We start from the raw sequence: 22,191 nt of genomic DNA, 5'->3' as shown, positions 1-22,191 counted from the left end.
ATGGCAAAGACTCCGACATGACTTAGTAACTAAGCAGCAGCAGCAATTGTAAAATGACTTCCTTTCATTACTGAGCAGAAACCTACCACTTATAAATCCCAGCCCCGGTCACATGTCTTCTTACAAAGCACTCTGACTCTCATCCCTTTCCACTACCAGTGTCTGAGGATGGCTGTCACAAGGCTATGCATCCTTGGGTCTTTACCCATTTATCATGTGACCAGGTTCTAAGTTTTCATCTTTATCACATGAAGTCTTACAGGATTCCAAATAATTTAGGAATAATTTTGCTCTAGACTGAGTCTAAATTTATGGGAATTGCTAGAACCTGTTTTTATAAAGCTAATTATAAATATTCAGTTAAATAGGCTCACATCTCCAAAGTGTTCCTGAACAGCAATAACTTTAAAGTAGGCCTCAAGCTAGTTGGCAACAACCTGCCTGTAAACCTCAGTGCTGCATGGAAGTCATTTCTAACTTTAAAGTCAAAGATATATTTACAGGAATAAAATTTCTGAATTGTGTAGAACACGAAAAGAAAAGTCATTAGTCTTTGATTTTGAGGAAGGTTAAATCCTATAACATATTTCCTGGAATGCCAAGATCCTAGGAGAAAGAAACTTAGCCAGGAAGAACAGGATTGGAGCAGTCTTTGGTAGAAGAGTGAAGGAGAAAGAACATGGAAAGAAATAATCTCAAGGGTTCAAATGACCCATTCTTCTCTTGCTAGCTGTATTACAAGTCATTCTCTTTGAAGCCATTAAGGGAGAATTCAAAACATCTACTCTGCCTCTCTAAAGAGGATGAGATTCTCTTTATCAAAGTACCTTAAAGCACATTTATAAAAAATGAGTAAGTTATCACAGGCACAAGAATTGGTATTCATTTTATGGCTCATTACCCAGTGAATAACTACAAAACAACCCAAAAGATAGATAATAAATTATGTCCACAGAATGGAAAACTATACAGCATATAGCATAAAGTAAAAGACAGTTTCTCACACATCAATAGGAATCTCAAAATTCATAAAAGAGGTCACAAAAGAACAATATGATTTCATCTGCCTAATATTCCAAAGAGGGCAAAGCTCAACTACATGAGTACTAAAATATTTAAAGTAGCCAGGGAAAGATAAACAAAATTCAGGATGATGGTTCATCTGGTGAGTGACAAGGCAAGGTTATCAAGGAAGTACACACAGGGGCCTTCTAATATAATGTTTTGTTAGGCTAGGTGTTGAATATATATGGGTTTGTTCTATGATTTTTATTTAAACTGTACATATACATGTACATACTTCTCTCTATGAGACAATTCATTATAAAAATAAGATAGTTATAAATAAGAATTTACTGTATAGCACAATGAACTATATTCAGTATCTTGTAATAAACTATAATGGAAAGGAATCCAAAAAGTATATAGATATATACCTAAATATATGTATAACCTATTCACTTTGCTGGACATTTAAAACTAATACAATATTGCAAATTAACTATACTTCAATTAAAAAAAAAGAAAAAGGAAAATAAAGTAGCTAAGATATCCCCCAAAAGGAATATATTCATCTTTCATTGAATTTTCACTCTAGACTTAATACTTATATACCTGGACTTATAGATTCAGAATCCAGAGATCTGGATTCACTGCTTCCTCCAGTGCTCTCAGAATCACTAAACATTCCAAATGTCCATGACCTTAGAAAAGATGGACCTTTAAGAAAAGAATATTTACAGTCAAACTTGGCTACAGATGAATTTCATAAGGCAAAATACTGACATTATTTAAAATGAGACAAGTCAAACTTCTCTAACAGTGTGACAGCTGACAGGCGCAGTGCTCACAACTATGAATAAAGCTTCATAAGGTTATACCTCAAGGCCTGATTTTTAACTTCCAGACCTGCAACTCATTTAATGATCACATTTAAACAATTTTAGCTGTCATGAATTAGTTCTCTTTTTAGTGTGAAAAACTACCTGTTATGTCTGCACTGTTAGAGCATCTGTCCTCTTCAATCTTATTAGAGCTGTCAGGAAGGCGTACAACGTCTTCTAAAGAGTCAGAAGGTCCGTATCCAGAAATGGGAGGACTGCTTAATTGTTTATTTACATTCCTAAGAAAACCCAAATACAACTCTTCATACAGAAAAATGACAAATAATCAGCCCACTTTATTTTCAGAAATATTTGTTAATTTAATGAACAGAGTAATTAAACTAAATATTAAGAAACATATAGTTGAACTTCTTAAAAGATATGTGAATAAAACTTATTAATCATTTTTATTTATTACAGTTGAAACTTGAAAAAGAGGAGCAAAAATATAGTGAATTATTCATAGCATGGTTAAACTTTTCAAGTATAGTGGATTTCTAAATCTCAAATAACTGAGCTCTGTGTCAAAATGGAAAGCTTTACTCTAAGTCAATTACATCTTAAATATTTTAAAAATTCAGAAAGTTTTACAGTCAATGCTGTCAGTGTTAGAAACGACACCACCTGACACAAGATAGAAAACTCGGCAATAAAGATTTTATATCTAGAAATAATTTCTTCTATATGTTCTCACCCATCAACTTTCTCCTCTTCAGCTGAATTTGTGGCCCTGACAAACTCACTGTACTCTTGGCCTGGGTCATAGAGTTTGGCACTATCACAGAGAGATTGTAAGTTGCTTGAGAGGGAGGCAGCCTGCAGCTGCTGCATCTGGAAGAGGTTAACTGTTACCTATGGTCACAAACAAAACAAAACAAAAAGGTAAAAGAGTCATGCTACAGAGAATGGTATGTACATACACATTTATTTCAAGTAACAGTACCAAGAAAAAGGCCACACAGTGAAGAATTCGACAGTGAATATCATCGTGAGCACACTATGTCACCTGACTTTGTACAAGGACTAAATTGGGGGAGGGGCATGGAAAGTAGTTTTAATGAAGTATCTAGGAGCAATCACTTCCAGCAAAGCTGGCTTTAATCTGAAAGGTTTAAAAACACAACCCATGTCCCTACAGGTTCACAATTTTAGGAGATGGATGTGTTTCTGATGATCCCAGCTCTGTACTCTGATGGTCTGACCGTAACTGTCTACACTGAAAAACATGGAGGAAAAATTCCAATCAGAGCACTATTATTTTCAGTTTCACTTCTTCAATCCTATAAAAATAGAAATACTTTATACTTATAATGTGTCCTACAGCACTCAGTTTTTATAATTAGGTACTATCTTGAATCTATTCAAAATAATTATTCCATTGAATTTCTACAAATGCCTAACATGCCTACTGTCACTACTGCCACTTACAGGAACAACAACAAAAATAAGCAGACAGAGTGTTTACAATATGCCAGGTCCATCCCGAGAACTGTACATGAATTAACTACTCTCAAGTTCATAAAAATCCAAGTTTTGGGTATATTACAGCAAATAAATAGATGAAATCCCAGTCCTCATATGAGTTTGCATTTTCCTGAGGGTGGGGGTTGAAGACAGAGGACAAATTAAGTAGGATAATTTCTGGTACTGAAAACTGCTACAAACATGATATAACATTGTCAGGTTATAGAATATGACCAGGTATGTGTTTGCAAAAGGGTACTTTTGATATGACAGTTTGGTGAAGGGACTCTCTGAGGAGATAATGTCTGAACTGAGACCTGATATAACAAAGAACCAGTGAGAAGTTCCAGGGAGAAAACCAATACAAACAGAAGAGATAGTGCAAAGACCCTAGGGCAAAAGTGAGTAAGAAAGAACCTGTCACGCGCAAGAAACAGATGAAAGGTCAGTGTGGCGTTTCAGTTTGAGATAAAGCCAAACAGGGAAGACGCCATCTAAACCAAGGTAAGGTACAACAGGAAGCGAGTGGAGGGTTCCCTGGTGACTCGGTCAGTAAAGAATCTATGCAGTGTGGGAGACCTGGGTTTGATCCCTGGGTTGGGAAGATCCCCTGGAGGAGGGTATGGCAAGCCACTCCAGTATTCTTGCCTGGAGAATCCCCAAGGTCAGAGGAGCCTGGAAGGCTGCAGTCCATGGGGTTGCAAAGAGTCAGACACGACTGAGCGACTAAGTACAACATACAGCACAGCACAGGATTTGTAACATGATCTGACTTTTCTAAATGCCACTCCCACTTCTGTGTGGGAAATGTGAATGAATGCCAAATTTCGATCAGCTTAATGTTATTTCAAAGACTGCCATGTTTCCTCTTCATCTCTTTTGATTACCAGATGATATGTTGAACTTTTGATTAGCCTAAGTCCTTTCCAAGGTAGATAGGCATTCTCCAAGGATAACTAAGAGTCAGCATAAATAGTATTTGAAAAGTGCACATAATAGAATCACTTGTTCCTCCTTCAAGTAACACAGGAAATTCAAATTGTGGATGGTAAAGTTTAAGTCCAACAATTAGCTATAATTGGGAATTCTCTGGTTAATGGTAAACTGAACTGAACTCTCTTGATCCTAAAGGTAATTGTATGTCCACTTTTAATACTTTTTAATAAACTTTATGAATCTAGTTAGAAACACTAATTAAAAAGTCAAATGAATACACAGGCATAATCAATCAACTCATCCGCTTAATGTTTGTCTATGCTGCTGCTGCTGCTGCTAAGTCGCTTCAGTCATGTCCGACTCTGTGCGACCCCATAGACGGCAGCCCACCAGGCTCCGCCATCCCTGGGATTCTCTAGGCAAGAACACTGGGGTGGGTTGCCATTTCCTTCTCCAATGCATCAAAGTGAAAAGTGAAAGTGAAGTCGCTCAGTCATGTCGGACTCTTAGCGACCCCATGGACTATACAGCCTACCAGGCTCCTCCATCCATGGGATTTTCCAGGCAAGAGTACTGGAATGGGTTGCCATTGCCTTCTCCAATGTTTGTCTACAGGTACTTATAAATAAAGCCTTATATGTACTGGAAGTCCAATCTTAAAATATCTTTCCCCTAAATTATTCAGTCTTCTCCCTCACCTAACAGACATGCTGAAGATTGAGGTCCCCATGGGGTAGATCCTGCAGGACTTGCTGGGAATCTTTACTGGGGTGGCTCATAGGTACTTCAAAAATCAACATGTCCCTAAGATCTTTTTGTCCCCCAATCCCGTCCTGGGTCTGGGACTTCATCCTTTTCTTCTAGGTCCCTAATGAATAATAGCACAGTGGCCTAAGTGCTTCATAAAGGGTCAATGACCAAATGAATAGTAGTAGCAAGTGTTATCAGTCAAGGTCATATTGAAATCCTGCATGTTTTCTGTTACTGCTCACTCAAGAACAGAGGATTTTCAACTCTATGCCCAGCTTTCATCATCTATATTTAATCTTTACTTACTCCACTGGCACACAGATTAGCACAAATTTTTCTGACAGTTGCTGAAATAGCGTATTTCATAATTTCCAATCAATGGGAAAAGTTTCTCTCATATACATTAGCAATAATCTAAAAATTTTTGTTCAATATTTCTGTCCTACATTTTTTAAAAAGATAAATTTTTCATGAATGTCCTTTCAAAGGAAAGGAAAACCTCTTGTGCTAATGTTTCCCATCCTTCAAAGTCTGTTAATTTAATTAGGCCTTTGGTAATTGGTTTGGTCATTTCTCCTTGTTCTCACTCAGTAATGCAATTTTTTTGGGCCGAGATACATGCATTCCAGGATCTTAGTTCCTAGACCAGGGATTGAACTCACTTCCCTCCTTGGTGAAAGCACGAAGTCCTAGCCACTCGACCTCCTGGAAATGCCCTAGTAATGTAATTATGATCTACATCCCATATCCTTCAATACTTCCTAATTCAATACAGAATAATTCTTGATGTTTATGATGTAACTTATAATTTTGCTGGGACTGATTTATGTATCTTCCTTAAGATAGTGAGTGAATATAACCGAGTGTCCAGCATCTTTATATTTCAGATGACTTTGTTTTCTTTTCAATGATAGACGTAATAATAACAGATCCTAGAGTGAGAACAAAATTCTTTTGAAAACAATTTGCGAGATGGTGATACAAAATAGTCACCAAAAATCCCCCAATTCTTCTTTGATAGAGAAGAAAACAAAGAAATCTGAGAAAATTATGGCTCTTACCTTGGGGGAAAAGCACCTACATTCAAGAACTGAATGCTGGATTTGCTATCTGCTTAGATCTGCATGTGAATAATGTCATAGAGAAGGAGTAAAACTGATTAAACTGGTTCAAAAGAACTCCAGCTAATAAGAAATTCTGCTCACAAATATCTATAGGGAGAAACTTCCCATAAACAGACTATACATTATATGCTGTAGTGATTTTCAAGAGTTGTGTATTTGTTCAAGTTTGGGGAACTTGTACCTCAAAGTCTACTTCATACGCAGATAAGTACTGCTCTATAATTTTTCAGATGTATTAATTCTCTCTCCCTAGATAAATGCTAAAACTCCTTGAGAGAGGGTATCTGTTGTATATTTCTTTTAAATAAACAGTAGGCAATAACAGTAGTGGTATCATCATGCATATGATACGACTCTAATGGCACAAAGTGAAGAGGAACTAAAGAGCTTCTTGATGAGGGTGAAAGAGGAAAGTGAAAAAGCTGGCTTGAAAGTCAACATTTAGAAAACTAAGAGCATGGCATTTGGTCCCAACACTTCATGGCAAATAGAAGGGAAAAAAAGTGGAAACAGTGACAGATTTTACTTTTCTTAGGCTCCAAAATCACTGCAGATGGTGACTGCAGGCATGAAATTAAAAGACGCTTGCTCCTTGGAAGAAAAGCTATGAGAAACCTAGACAGCATATTAAAAAGCAGAGACATCACTATGCTGACAAAGGTCCATATAGTCAAAGCTATGGTTTTTCCAGTAGTCAAGTATGGATGTTGAGAGTAGGACAATAAAGAAAAAAGGCTGAGTGCTGAAGAACTGATACTTTCCAAGTGTGGTGCTGGAGAAGAGACCCTACTGAGTCCCTTGGACTCCAAGGAGATCAAACCAGTCAATCCTAAAGGAAATCAACTCTGAATATTCATTGGAAGGACTGATGCTGAAGCTGAAGCTCCAAAATTCTGGCCACCTAACGCAAAGAGGTGGCTCACTGGAAAAGACCCTGATGCTGAGAAAGATTAAAGGTGAAAGAGAAGGGTGCAACAGAGGATGAGATGGTTAGACAGCATCACCGATTCAATGGACATGAATTTGAGCAAACTCCAAGAGATACTGGAGGACAGAAGAGGCTGGCATTTACAGTCAATGGGGTCACAAAGAGCTGGGCATAACTTAGCAACTGAACAACAGGCATTAACAAATACAAATGTTATATACAAAATTGTGTGCTTAGTTGCTCAGTCATGTCCAACTCTCACAACCCCATGGATTGCAGCCTGCCAGGCTCCATGGGATTCTCCAGGCAAGAACACTGGAATGGGTTGCCATTTCCTTCTCCAACAAAATTAGGTAACTTCTTGTTTATATCACATCAAATTAAAAGAAATTATAATTGTTGGATCACCAAACAGCATCACTTTTTTAGATGGAGGCAGACAAACAAGATTAAGCTCATGAGAGAACTCAAATCTGTTATATGAAGTAGTCAGATTTCAGCAGTCTGAAAAAAAATCCAGGGAGAGATATTTAAAGTACTATCTTGTGGAAGAGGGATTATATCAATATAGCACAACTTGAAAGGTCTACAATAAAACAGATTTTTTTTAAAGCTCAATATACACGTCATACTAATTCTGGAGTTGTTCAAATCCAGGCTGGGTAATCATTCACAGCAAGATAGCACAGTATTTAGAAGCACCAGCTCTGAAGTCATTCTTCAAGTCTGGCTTTCCAACTTATAGCTGGGTGACTTTGATATTAAGTTGTTTATAACTACATTAAACATTTGTTTCCAAAAAAGTTAATGTGCAATAAATCTTGTAGGGGATCCTGTTCAAAATACAGATTCTGATATCAAAAGTTTAGGCTGAAACCCAAAATTCTGCATTCCTTATAGACTTCCAAAGTAACAAGAATGTGACTGGTATAAGGAATACACTTGGAGAAGAAAGATTTTCTAAACTTTACTCCATCAGTAAAATGGAGCTTAAAACAATTATAGTTACCCAACATGATTTTGTGAAAATTAAATGAGTTAATGAAGACAAACAGCTTCATTCACAATACACTGGCAAACACACAATCTTAATTATCATTAGCTATTGTTTGAGGTAAAAGGACTTGTAAAAGGTAAAAAGTTGGCTTAAATAACTTACACAGGAATTTTGAATCTTGGGATTTTGTAATTCTTTTCAATATTTTTATTAAAATTGACTGTAAATTAACCACATATTAATTAATCAGAATTTGATAAATAAATGAGATACAATTTTAAACACCCAGAAATATTTTAAGGAAGGTTTGTGATTCAAATGGAATAAGCTCACTTCCAAAGTCTCTCACTCAATTTCCCTAAAAACCCTGGACAGAATGCACGGATTAGCTATCTGAAGGCTCTGAAAAGTAAATGGTAGCAAGTAGATTGTGGAAATAAACTACAAATTAAGTTATGACCAATCCGTGGCATGCTTCCTGTTATTTTTTTCCTGCTCATATTTCCCAGTCAGTACACTACTCCTACTCAAATATATGTGACTGAAAGAGTTGGGGAAATTCTCTTGTTTCTTTTGTATGTTTGTTTTCTCTCTTGCCCCAAGCCCTAAGATGAAGTCCTCTGGCAGTGTGAGTGATGGCAGTAGCAGCAGAACACACGTCTAAAACTGAGGGGAATTCTTTTCTATAACTGTAGTCTGAGGAATGAGGAGTCTGAAATTCCTGTTGTTTCTTTCTCTTTATCCTTCCCCAACTCAGCTCTCAAAGCAGCAGACTAGGTTAACTTCAGTTTCCCAGCCAGAAGGCCTAGAAGGGAGTCCTTAGTTGAAGAGTGAACCTAGCTGGATCAAAAGCCTGCTAAATTTTTAAAGAATCAACATCCAATACAGGTTATAAAGAAAACCCAGAGTCATATAAGGTAATACTGAAAATGCCTAAGATATCATCCAAAATAACTTGTCACACAAAGAACTGGGACAATCTCAACAACTCATAAGAAAAAAGACAAACAGATACCAACACCGAGATGACTCAGCTATTTGAATTATCATAGACTTTAAAGCAGATATTATTAGATTTCAAGAAATAAGGGCCAACAATATTAAAATGTGGAAAGACTGAAGTCTCAGCAGAGAATTTGAAGATATAAAAAAGAAACAAAAGGAGATTTTACTACTAAAAAAATATCCAAAACAAAAAAATCAGTGGATTGACTGTACGGAAAATGGAGATAACAACAAAAAAAAGTCAGTGAGCTTGAAAAAAGATCAGTAGAACAACATAAACAATCAGGAGAAAAAAAGATTGGGGGAAAAAAGGTCCTACATTCTTGTGGAATAATAACAAAAGATCTGTCATTTGAGTCTTTAGGGTCTTAGAGGAAGATGAGGGACTGTTACAAAAAAAATCTGAAGGAAAAATAGCCAAATACTTCTTACACATTGAAAGAGTTAAATCTGTAGATCCAAGAACAGGAGAAACTCAACAAAAGTTACATCCAAATACACTGTAATCAAACTGCTGAAGCCCAAAGACCAAGAAAAATTTTTGCAAGCAGCCAGAGAAAAACAACACGCTTCATATTAGGGAAACAATGATTCAAATGACTATGCATAGAAACTCTGGATGCCAGAGGCAGTGGAATAACATTTTTATAAATAAAGTGTTAAAAGAACTGAATTCTAAATTCAGTGAAAATATCCTTCATGCATGAAGATGAAATAGACATTCTAAGATGAAAGACAACCAAGAGAATTCATCACCAGTAGACCAACTATAAAAGAAATGGTAAAAGAAGTTCTTTGGACAAAAGAAATTATATGGGAGAGAAGATGGAAACTCAGAGTGAAAGAATAATAACAGAAATGGTAAATATCTGGGTACATTTAAAGACTAGTTTTATTCTCTTAAACTCTCTAAAATATGAGACTTTCGAAAACCAAAACTGTAAGTTTGTCTGGTGAAGTTTTCAATGTATGCAGATGTAAGATACATATCAACTACAACTAAAAATGAATAAAGGAACTTATATGGTGGTATAGTTCTTACATTCCATTTGAACTTGGTAAAATATTAGTTCAAAGTAAACTGAAAAATGCAGCCATTATAGTCTTAGTGCAGCCATTTAAACACTATACAAATGAACAGACATAATCAAAGACCCAATAGATATATTAAAATATATACAATAAATTAAACTTTAGACAATCATTTTAGATAAACTAAAATATAATTCTAATATATAAATAAAACATTAAGTCTTTAATAAATAAATAGATCAATTAAAATGTAATTCTAAAAAATTATCGATTTATACAAAAAAGGCATCAAAAGAGAAACAGATGAAGGGAAACATAAGGTACGAACAGAAAACAAAAAGTAGTAGGCCTAAATTTGCACATATATTTTCATTAAATATAAATGGTCTAACCATTCCACTCAAAAGATGGAGATTATCAAAATAGATTAAAAAAAACAACACTGAACACTATGCTATATAATAACTTCACTTAAAATACATGATTAAGTTAAAAGTAAAAGAATGGAAAAAGATATACCATGCTAAAAATGCTCAAAAGAAACCTTAACTACTTCTATTAATATTAAATAATGTAGAGTAAAAGGCAAGGAAAATTACCAGGATAAAAAGACACATTTCATAAAGATAAAAGGATCAATTCACCAAGAATATATAATAATCATTAATGTATATAAGCAATTGAGACATTCAAAATATATAAAGGAAAAACTGACAGAATTAAAAATATATAGTATGCTAAAAATGTCAAAATTGCTTTCTCAGTAATTGACAGAAACAAAAAGTAAATCGTCAAGGATATGGAAGAAATAAATATCATAAACCAAGAGGAACTAGTCTACATTTATATGTTACTCCAGCCAGCCACAGCAGAATATACATTCTTTCAAGTGAACACATGAACAGTACCAAGATAAACCATATCCTGAGTCATAAAGCAAATCATAACAAATATAGGAAAATTAAAATCATATAAAGTATTTGTTTCACTATAACAGAATTAAACTAGAAATCAGTATCAGGAAAATGTCCAGAAAATCCTCAAATAATTAGAAATTAAACAAGCCTCTACAATATCCACAGGTAAAATCAAAGTGTTGAGGAAAATTAGAAAATATTTTGAATTGTATAAAAATGAAAATCCAAATTCAAAATTTGTGGGATGTAGATAAGCAGTGCTTAGAGAGAAATTAAAATCATCAACTATTCATATTAAAAAAGTAGAGAGGTCTTGATGAACAATCTAAGTTTCTACCTTTAAGAAACTAAAAGGAAAAGCAAAATAAACCTAAAGTAAGCAGAAAGGAACAATAAAAAGCAGAAAAAAAATTTAAAAAGAAAAGTAGAGAAAAACCAATGAAATCAAAAGCTATCTCTCAGAAAAGATCAACAAAATTTATAAACCTCTAGCCAGACTAACCAAAGAGAAAGGAAGTGAAAGAGAAGGCACAAATTACCAACATCAGGGAGGAAAGAGAGGATATCACTACAGCTCAATGAGACACTGAGAGGTTAAGAGTTATAAACAACACTATGCACATAAACACAATAACTTAGATGAAAGGGTGGAACTAATTCCGCAAACTACCAAAGTTCACATAAAAAGAACTAATTCAAACAGGCCTATATCAAAAGAAACTGAATACACAGGGAAAGATTTTCCAAAAAAATGAAAACTCCAAGCCAACTGCTTTCACCAGGAAATGCCACAAAACATTTAAAGAAACAATACCAATTCTATACAATCTCTTCCAGAAAATAAAATAGGAAGCAACACTTCCCAACTTATTTTACGAGGTCAGAATTACCCTGATTCCAAAATCAGATAAAGGCAGTATAAGAACATGAAAAGTAAACAAAAACATAATACCAATATCTTTCATAAACAGAGAAGAAAAAAATATTCAACAAAATATCAGCAAATTGAATCCAGCAATTTATAAAAGGAACAATGTGTCACAAACAAGAGTGGCTTATCCCAAGAATGCAAGGGTGGATCAACACTTAAATATCAATGTTAGTATTATGAAGCAACTCATCATATTAACAGACTGAAGAAGAAAAACTCTATTATCACATCTAGTGATGCAAAAAAACAAAAATCATATGACAAAAACCCAATATTTTTATGACAAAATTCTCAACAATTAGAAAAAACTAGAAATTCTTTAACATGATAAAATATATCTTCAAAAAATAACAAACCTTACAGGGACTTCTCTGGTGGCCCAGTGGCTAAGACTCTGCATTGCCAATGCAGGGGGCCTGGGTCTGCTCCCTGGTCGGGGAACCATTTCCCACCTGCCGCAACTAAGAGTTCACATGCCACAGCTAAAGATACCTCATGACTGAAGGCATAAGGAGAAGAGGGCGGCAGAAGATGAGATGGTTAGACAGCCTCACTGACTTAATGGACATGAATTTGAACAAACTGTGGGAGACAGTGAAAGACAGGGAAGCCTGGCGTGCTGCAGTCCATGGGGTCACAGTCAGACATGACTTAGCAACTGAACAACACCACACCACAACAAAGACTGAGGATCCCTCATGCTGCAACTAGGACCCTGCGCAGCCAAATAAATTAATTAAAAACAAATATTTTTAAAAACCCTACAGCTATCATGTTTAATGGTGAGAGACTAAGTGCTTTCTTCCTAAGATTAAGACAAAGATGTCTTATCTCACCACTTCTATTCAACAATCAATTTTAATATCTAGCCAGTGTAATAAGAAAAAAAAAAAAGGAACAGAGTTTGGAAAGAAAGAAAACTGTCCCTATTTGCAGAAAATGTGATTTTTTATGTAAGAAAACCCTATGATTCTGCTAAAAAAAAAGCTCCTAAAAGTAATAAGTGAGTTTAGCATGGTTGCAAAATACAAGATCAAGATATGAAAATAACTCGTATTTTTCAACATTAACAATGAACTTAATTTGAAATTAAATAAGCATGTGTGTATGCATAGATACATATACACATGTACACAAATATCGTGTATGTATTTATTTATATCAGATTCACAATGAACCCCCCAAATAAATACATACATACATACAGAGGTTTAAATTTAACAAAACATGGGAAAGAAATGTTAAAAACTACAAAGTGCTGATTAAAAGAAACATAGCCCTAAATAAATGAAGACACATACTGTGTTCATGGATTGGAGAACTCTATTTATAGTTAGGATGATACCTACATAGTCAATTCTCCCTAAGCTGAATTTAATGTAATTCCAATTCAAATGTTAGCAAGATTTTTTTTTTTGTAGACACAGACACACTGATTCTAACATTTTTATAAATGTTAAAGGATCTTAAATACTCAAAACAATTCTGAAAAGAATAAAATTGGAAGACTTATAGTACCTGATTTTAAGACTTTGCTAGACAATACCAGTAATCAATATAGTAGTGTTCTGACAAAAGGATAGATACATATGTATTATATATCCACAGAACAAAATAAAGAATCTAGAAACAGAACTATAAAAATATGGTCAATTGAGTTTTGACAAAGATGCAAAGGCAATTCAATGGTGATGATTCAATGGTGATGCTACAATGTCTTCAACAAATGGTATCAGAACAAGCAAACAAGTATTAATCACCCTTTTTTATTTTCTGTATTTTATGATGATTTAATATCTTTAAAAACTTGCTGACTGGGGACTTCTGTTCCTCTGAATGCTAGCCAATTCTTAGCTGGGGGACACACATGTCTTTTACATGCAACTCCAACCATCTCTAACTCTCACACATCAAGCCAGTATTTTCCCCTGCCCTAAAATCATCCCAGGTCAGGTACCAATTCCTATTCCCTGTTTCAGGCCATCCTTATTCCCCAAAGCCCAAACTAGACAATCCTATATTGCTTATCCTGTCCTACCTAGATTTTCCCTCAGAAACCCCAATAAAGGTTTCATATTTGCCTCTCCTCTCCCTCATGCTTCTGCTTCACCAATCCTGGTACCTTCTCTCAGGAAATCTAGGTAATTCATTTTTCAATGACACTGACCTCTCCATGCCAACATTCAGTCACCACTATAACATAAAGTTCCATGAGTATAATTTTCACGTAACATCCATATGCAAAAAATGAACTTCAAGTTATACTTCACTTTATAAAAAATTAACTCAAAATCGATCATTTCTCAATATCAAACTATAAATTTTTTATAGAAAACCAAAGAAGTCTTTGAGATCTTGGGTTAGATGAAGCACTCTTAGGTATCATCCAAGAGCATGACTCATAAAGCAGAAATTGTTAAGTAAGATTCCATCAAAATTAAAACTTTTGTTCCCTGACTCTGCTAAAAGAATAAAGAGAAGCTTCAAACTGGTAAACAATATATGCAAGCTCAACAATAAGAAAATATCTCAATCCAAAAGAACAGGCAAAACGGAGATTGCAAACTTACCCTTTAAAAGATGCTCTATATCATAAGTCATTCTCAAAACAAAATCACTACCACTACATACCTAAGAACAGCTAAAATATAAAAACCAACAACTGACAAGTGTTGTGAAGGATGCAGAACAACTGGAACTCTCACACATTGCTAATAACAATGAAAAAACTCTAAAAAACTGTTTGGCAATTTCTTACAAAATTAAACATCTACCATACCACCCAGTAATCTCACTCCTAGGCGTTTACCCCAGAAATGTAAAACTTATATTCACACAAAAACTGTAAATGAATATTCATAGTAACTCTATTCTTTATTACCCCAAACTGCAATTGTCCAAGTGGTGAATGGACAAACACTGTGGTATATTCACACAGTGGAATACTAATCAGCAATACAAAGAAATGAATTATTGATACATGCATAACATTGATGAATCGCAAAAGCATTATGCTGAGTAAAAGAAGCCAGTCTTCAAAACATACATATTATAATTCAATTTATGTGACACTGTGGAAAAGATCAAACTACAGAGATGGAGTACAGATCAATACTTGCCAGGGATAAGGGATAGGTGGAGAGTGTGACTATAAATGGGTACCATGAGGAAATTTTATTGGAGTGATACAATTATTTCGAGTCCTAACTGTGATGGTAGTGATTACAGAAATTTATATATGCTTTAAAATTTGTGAAACGTACGCCAAAAACAAGTGCAGTCATCCCTCAGTATCTAAGAGAACTGTTTCCAGGACCACTCATGGATACCAAAAACCCATGGATGCATAAGTCCTTTATATAAAATGGCACTGTATTTGCATGTAAATTAGGCATAACCTTCTATAGACTTTAAATCATCTCTCGATTATTTATAATACCTAATGCTATGTAAACAGCTATTAAATATAATTAAATGCTATGTAAATAGTTACCAATGCAGACAAATTCAAGTTTTGCTTTTTTGGAAGTTTCTGGAAATCTTTTTTCCCCTGAATACTCTCAAGCCACAGTTGGTTGAATCCACTAATGTAGAACCCGTGAATATGGAAAGTTCACTGTATTTTGCACATAAATTTTTAATAAAAACCATTTTAAAGAGATACATGAATGCCTTGTCTTCAAATAAACCATTGGGTTCAATTTCAATATTTAGTTTTCTCAAATTCTGGAGAACAGATCTCATTGTACTGATAGAAGTTTCAGGGATTAAATCCATTTTGTTAGTCAACCCAAGAAAGAGTGGCTTAGAGGCAATTTCAAACACTCACCCTTCAATTTTAACCAAACAAATCATCAATCCATGGAGAAGAGAATAGATAAAAAGCTCAAATCACATACTAGAATTAAAAACTGAGAGTCAACTTTCAAACTCTGCTGCTGCTGCTAAGTCGCTTCAGTCATGTCCAACTCTGTGCAATCTCACAGACTGCAGCCCACTAGGCTCCCCAATCCCTGGGATTCTCCAGGCAAGAATACCGGAGTGGGCTGCCATTTCCTTTTCCAATTTTCAAACTCTAAACTTTCCTATAAGCTCAGAAATTAAATCCTGTAAGAATTGCAACTCATCAAGCATTCTAGAGGTTATACAGTCTGTATATCTACAGATGTACAGACTTTTTCTCTTTAAAATACTGAAGAAATTACTTACAGCTTTAAGGGTAAGATCACACTGGAAAACAAGTTTACGGAGTTGTGTTAAAATTTCTCTTTTGGTATTTTCTAGATCATTTCGTCTTTCTTCAACATTTGTCACACACACTTTGTAGAGTTCATTTGCTTCTTCTACCTTTAGGAGTTATCAGAGAAAAAAGTGATGCTGGTTCACTGAATCTATATTTTAAAATAAATATACTTATTCTAGTAAAGCTCAGTTTAAATGATTGAAATGGCTTATGCATGAAAGTTCTGAAACATTCTATGTTTTAGATAGAATATTCCTAAAGATAAATATTGTTTTGGTCAGCAATTCAAGGACACCTGACTTCTATGAATAGTTAAGTATAATTTACAATTAGTACATTGTCTATAAAATAAATGTCCATTAATAGACTTTTCTATTTATATTTACCATTTCCTATAATCTTCTTACAGAATTTATCAATTATATTTCATAAATATTAATAATACAAAGCTTCTGCCTAGTCTTGCTAGCAGGTACTAGAATAAGTACACATATACACCCAGTTGCCTAAATGGTGAACCTCCTGAACAATCAAGCAGAAAATATTAAACGATTGACCTAAGATACTTCCTTCACAAATAAAGCCCAAAATTCAAAATATAAGCAAAAATCTCTTAGCACAATGGTTCTCAAAGTGTGGATCCCCAGCAGCAACAGCAGCAGTAGTCCTGGGCACTTGTTTGAGATCCAAGTTGTCTGGGGCCAACTCCAGACCTTACTAAATCAGAAATTCTGAGGATACAGCCCAGCAGTTTGTTTTGACAAGCCTTCCAGGTGGTCCTGATGCAGGTTAAAATAAGAGAACTGAAGCCTTAGCAGATTATTGCTAATTCAATAGTAATAAATAACAAAAAAGATGATTACTTTTTGAAGAGCCTCCTCTTCCAGCCTTCGCTTCTTTTCTAGCTGCCTATTGAGATTTTTTACTAATCCACTACTTGAGCTCAGATGTTCTTCTTCTGCACGAAACATGGAAGATTTTGCTTTTTCATATTCATCTTGACGTTGCATACACAACAATTTTGCCTTTTTAAGAGCAGTCTCTGTTTCAAGCTACACAGAATAAAAAGAGTATGAAATACAAAATAAGAAAAATCCTAATGTACAAATCTCTTTAGCATATTCAGCAAGACAGTTATGACTGCATTTTAGATAAACTATAGGATAAGATATGCATCTTTCCAGGGTATATATGCCAACAGATTGCTCATGATTTTTAGATGTTCACAAATAGATGAAACTATTATAATACTAACCATTTTATTTTGCTCCTGCTTCCAAAGTTCTTTTATTTCTTTCCTTTGTTTTTCCATTTCATTTTTCCTCCCAAGTAGAGGCTGCCAAGGGCATTTTAAAACAACAACAACAACAAAAAAAAAACAGAAAAGAGAGAAAAAAGCTGTTTTCTAAAGGTACACTGCTGTTTAAAAAAATAAAAAGTATAGTGTATATATAAATTTTTACCTGCACAAATTTGTTGGCTTGGAGAGCTGCAATTGTTTGCTGTAAAAGGTGACTACTCTCTATATCATTAAGAAGGGCATTGGTAAATAAAGACTGCAGTGGCATAAACTCCTAGAATTTAAAATTGAAAAGAAAATTTTCCAATAGAAATGTACTAGAGTTCTAGATAACCCCCCCATTATTTTTCTTCAAAAAAAGAAATTTTTAAGTTTAAATTTTTTTCAGAAAAATGACTATTCATAAGTATGACCATATGAAAAAATACTGAAGAACATTAATAAGTAATTCTTAGTCAGCAAAATTAGTAGCTAACAAGATAATTAATATTCATATATATATAAAACTGTAAATTTCCTAGCTTCTTCATAATGAATATCTTTGTAAGTTTAAAAAGATCTTATCTTGTCAATAAAAAGGTTATTTAGCATTCAAGTTCTTTCCTATATTAAGTACAAAATTTTCTGATTTTACATGGTATTATCAGGAGCTGAGTAATCACTTGGCATAGAACCCTAGCAGTTCACTGACCACTTACCTGTAATCCAATGTTAGTTCTAGTTGCCTCTGCCAACTTAACAATATTTCTAGTGGACTCCAATTCTGAAAAGGTCAAAGAAGGCATCAGAAGGTAAGTCCAACTTACTTTTTCTCCTCCATACTCTAGAATTATCTGTAATCCCCCAATTAAAAAGTGATCACAAATACTAGCCTGCATCATGGTATGAAGCTATGATTCTTAATTGAAATTACTCATCAAAATCAACTGGGAACTTTCAAAATACACTTGCATAGATCTCACCTCTTTAGGGGACTGGGACCTAGGAGTGATTATTATCTGTTTCTAAGGCCTTATTTAGGTGAATCTGATGGGCATCCCATATTAAAGGCAAATAATGTAATAGAAAGAGCACAAGTTTTGGGTAAATTCTGTATTTTGCCAGTTACTAATATGATCTTAGGCAAATCTGCTGACCTTAGGCAAATTCCCTGTCTCATTCACCTCCTCTGTTAAACAGGAATAAGAATTTTGTCTTGCCTACTTCCCAGGGTTTTGGTAAGGATTAAATCAGAAAATGGATGTGAAAGCACTTTGTTAACTGTAAAACACTGGGAAAATATTAGCTATCAAGAAGTTCCTTATATATGTTTCCATTGCCTTCTGATCTGATAGCTAGATTTTATCTGATAGTTGTTTTTTATCTCCTTTAACTATATTAGCTGATTGCATTTCTTTTCGCTCATTAGAGCATAACTTTTTTTAAAGGCAAAGACCACTGTCGTGGTGTCCCCAGATCTAATGATAGGTCCACAGTTCAATGTTCAATAAGTGTATTTATTTTAAGGAGAGCCTTCCCTATTTCAAGAAGAGAAAATGGACAATGATTTTATTCACTACAATGAAAGCACTACTAATGTGAAATCATTATTTACAGTCTGTAGAAAATGAATCACAAAGAATTTAGTTCTTATGTTCCAGAGTTAATCAGATGCCTCAAAGGGCAACTCACCCAAGTTCAGCTTCTTTTCAACCCATGAGACTATGTTCTTGGTATATTTTGACCATGTTTTAGCATATGACAAAGCCAGTTCTACAGAATTAGTGTTTTTTAACAGCATGCTGTCTAATTCTATAGGAGAAAAACTTTCTGAAAATAAAAAAATGTCAAGGTAAGTACACATTAAATATGAACTCATAACATGAAACCTTTAAAGAAGCATTAAAATCCTAAGATGTTTTTCAATGAAAACTGGTTGAAAAAAATGTGACAAATTCAAAAACAAAGGGTCATGGCTTGAGTTGAAAATAATTTCAAATTACATTTTAAAATCTTAATACATATTTCTATCATTCATCAAGTTACAAACCCTATATAATTGTTGATCAGTCTCTATCATCACACTATCTACTCTAGTAGGTTTTTTCCCCTTAAGTTTTATATGTAAAACTTTACATATTATTCATCTTATGTCTAAAATAAATACTTTCGGTTACTAAGCAAGGAGATTAAGTAATCCAAAACATTTATCAAAAGTAACTGCAAAATGTCTGATTAAAGTTTTAGGTACCTCAAGCATTACCTTTTTCATTGGATGAGTCCACTGATTCCACAGAAACGCTTTCAAAAGACTTTAAAAAAGGAAGAAAGCAAATTTAAGATTACAGCAGAAGATAACAGATCTTTGCTTCAAAATTTTTCACTCTAACTTGTTACTCTGAGATAATTCCTACTAAAGAATTTCAAGCATTTAGAACTCAAAGAGCCTGAGAAGCCTGTTTAAATGCCAGAACATTTAATAAGAACTATATAGCTTTTTACAACAGCAGTTCTCAAGGTCCAAAATGAATAAACCTCTTTGTTTACTAACAGCATTAATGAATCCATTCAAAATTTTAAATCCTAAAGATCTCAAAAATATTAGTCAGCAAGTTTTGGAAGCAATCTAAATAGACTTCTATCTAAACAGAAGACAAAGACACTCTCAGCCATCCTTTACCATTTTATTATATGATAAGCATGTTGTGCAAAGTCCTTTGGACAGCTTAGTGTGGAATTTTCTATGATGATGGAAATGTTCCACAGCTGCACTGTCCAATAAGGTAGCTACTAGCTACCTTTGAAAAGTGGCATTTGAAAAGTGGCTAATGTAAATGAGAATTAAAATTTTAATTTAATGCACTGCATGTGACATGCGGCTACCTTAATAGACAGTGCAGGAAAATGTTATCTACCAAAATTGTGAGAGCTTATTATTCAATGCAAAAGGAATCATGTAAAACCTACATTTGAAGTCAAGCTCTATCACTTAGTAGTTATACAACACTGAGCTACATATTTATACTCACTTAAGTTTTCTTGCCCCTTCATAAAATGAGGATAAGAACACCACTTCATAAGTCTATTTTAAAGATTAAGATGATGTAGGTTTGGGGCTTCCTTGGTGGCTCAGTGGTAAATAATCCACCTGCCAATGCAGAAGACATGGGTTCGATTCCTAATCCAGGAGGATCCCACACGCCATGTGGAACAAATAAGCCTGTGTACCACAGCTACTGTAGCCTGCATGCCCTAGAGCCTGTGCTCTGAAGTAAGAGAAGCCACTGCAATGAGACACTCACGCACAGCAACATGGGCCACAACAGGAGCACATGAATAGGACATGTGATTCACACCTAAAATTTAAATTGTTTAGACCCCTGTTACACTGATAGAGTGTTTTATTACACTTCCTAAATTAGCAGCAAGCTTGAAACATATAATTGAGGAAAAATCATAAATAACAGCATAATATTTTAAAGATCTAGAAATACTTCATAATTCTGATATGGTTTCTACACTGTCCTCCTTCAGTCATCAAATGGATGACTTCAGAATGTCACATTTTTTTTTTCTAAATACTGTAGTACATATAACAAATGGCCTTTAAGTAGTCATTCACATTTTGTATTATTTAAGAAAGACCTGTAGTTCTTATGTTATTTTGACATAATAACAAGTACTTGACACATTTCCAAATATGTGTTGAAATCCTTTTGGATCTGAATTCCAATACTTTTTGGAAATCCTTAACAGGAAATGATCAACATATGTCCCTAATGCAGTCTGTTTAAATATCTTGCATTTGGTGAAAAAATATTACTCAAATGAAAATATTACTACTACAATTACTATAAATCTTTAAAGCAATATTCTGCGTACATTCCTAATGTTTTATTATTTTATAGGTGTTTTTCTTCAACTAGGAATCAGAACTCTAATTCTCTGACATACTTATAAGGATGCTCTTAGGGAGAATTAAGACCTACAGTTTTGTTAATTAGGTGTTTCATGGTAACAAACAAACTATAGAGCATGTGAAAAGATTAACACCTTCTTCACTTCTTGTATCATTTTTCTAAGTTCCCACCAGTCTTCAAGACCTGTGGCACCATCAGGAAGGAAAAACGGCTAAGAACTACCGATTAAAATTTTGGATCATACGACATATAGATTCATTACATAAGACACTATAAAATTATCAGATATGTTCTTTTAAAATGATAGTTCCATTTAAAAAGTACAACTAAATTTCCAGCCCCCAAACTGGCCATAAATTATCATACTTCAAATGAACCGAGCTATTTTTCTCGCTACACTAAAAAACTATCAAAGACTAATGCTGAGATTAAGATTAAGATATTATTAAAACAGGAAGTTAAAAATATTAAAGTCTTTGCTTTCATACAAACTTGGCCTACCTTACTTTCCTGAGAAACAGGCAGTCGCAATAATGAATCATTGCCTACATCTCCCATAAGGAAGTTTGTCAAGCTATCCAGGGGAAGTTTAAAAAAAAAGAAATAGAAATTAAAAACACAAAGACAAAACACAAGTCATTACATTGCTCTGTCACAAGCTGTACATTCAACATGTCATCTAGATTAAAAGAGCCTTAGATATAAACTCCTAAGAATCTATCCACATAAACTAAGTGGTCACTCACAAATGGATGCTGCTTCTGAACGGCTATGCCGCTGCT

The 22,191-nt window shown here is 34.3% G+C and overlaps 1 protein-coding gene across 4 annotated transcripts in view; it reads right to left on the bottom strand.

Annotated features, from left to right (window-relative positions):
* Window positions 1-22,191, bottom strand: part of ARHGAP29 (Rho GTPase activating protein 29) — an 82,444-nt gene that overhangs the window by 16,980 nt on the left and 43,273 nt on the right. For all 4 annotated transcript variants that reach the window (XM_061411143.1, XM_061411145.1, XM_061411144.1 and 1 more), the window contains 11 exons: window positions 21,911-21,983; window positions 19,753-19,801; window positions 19,182-19,319; window positions 18,209-18,273; window positions 17,674-17,784; window positions 17,466-17,546; window positions 17,074-17,262; window positions 16,177-16,314; window positions 2,578-2,735; window positions 1,986-2,122; window positions 1,615-1,719 (listed from right to left, as the gene is read on the bottom strand). In XM_061411143.1, coding sequence (XP_061267127.1) covers window positions 1,615-1,719; window positions 1,986-2,122; window positions 2,578-2,735; window positions 16,177-16,314; window positions 17,074-17,262; window positions 17,466-17,546; window positions 17,674-17,784; window positions 18,209-18,273; window positions 19,182-19,319; window positions 19,753-19,801; window positions 21,911-21,983 — 1,244 coding nt within the window. The remainder of the gene's footprint in view (window positions 1-1,614; window positions 1,720-1,985; window positions 2,123-2,577; window positions 2,736-16,176; window positions 16,315-17,073; window positions 17,263-17,465; window positions 17,547-17,673; window positions 17,785-18,208; window positions 18,274-19,181; window positions 19,320-19,752; window positions 19,802-21,910; window positions 21,984-22,191) is intronic.

The sequence above is a fragment of the Bos javanicus genome, chromosome 3 (assembly GCF_032452875.1).
Source record: "Bos javanicus breed banteng chromosome 3, ARS-OSU_banteng_1.0, whole genome shotgun sequence".
Taxonomy (NCBI): Eukaryota; Metazoa; Chordata; class Mammalia; order Artiodactyla; family Bovidae; genus Bos; species Bos javanicus.
This window is presented reverse-complemented; position numbering and strand designations above follow the sequence as displayed.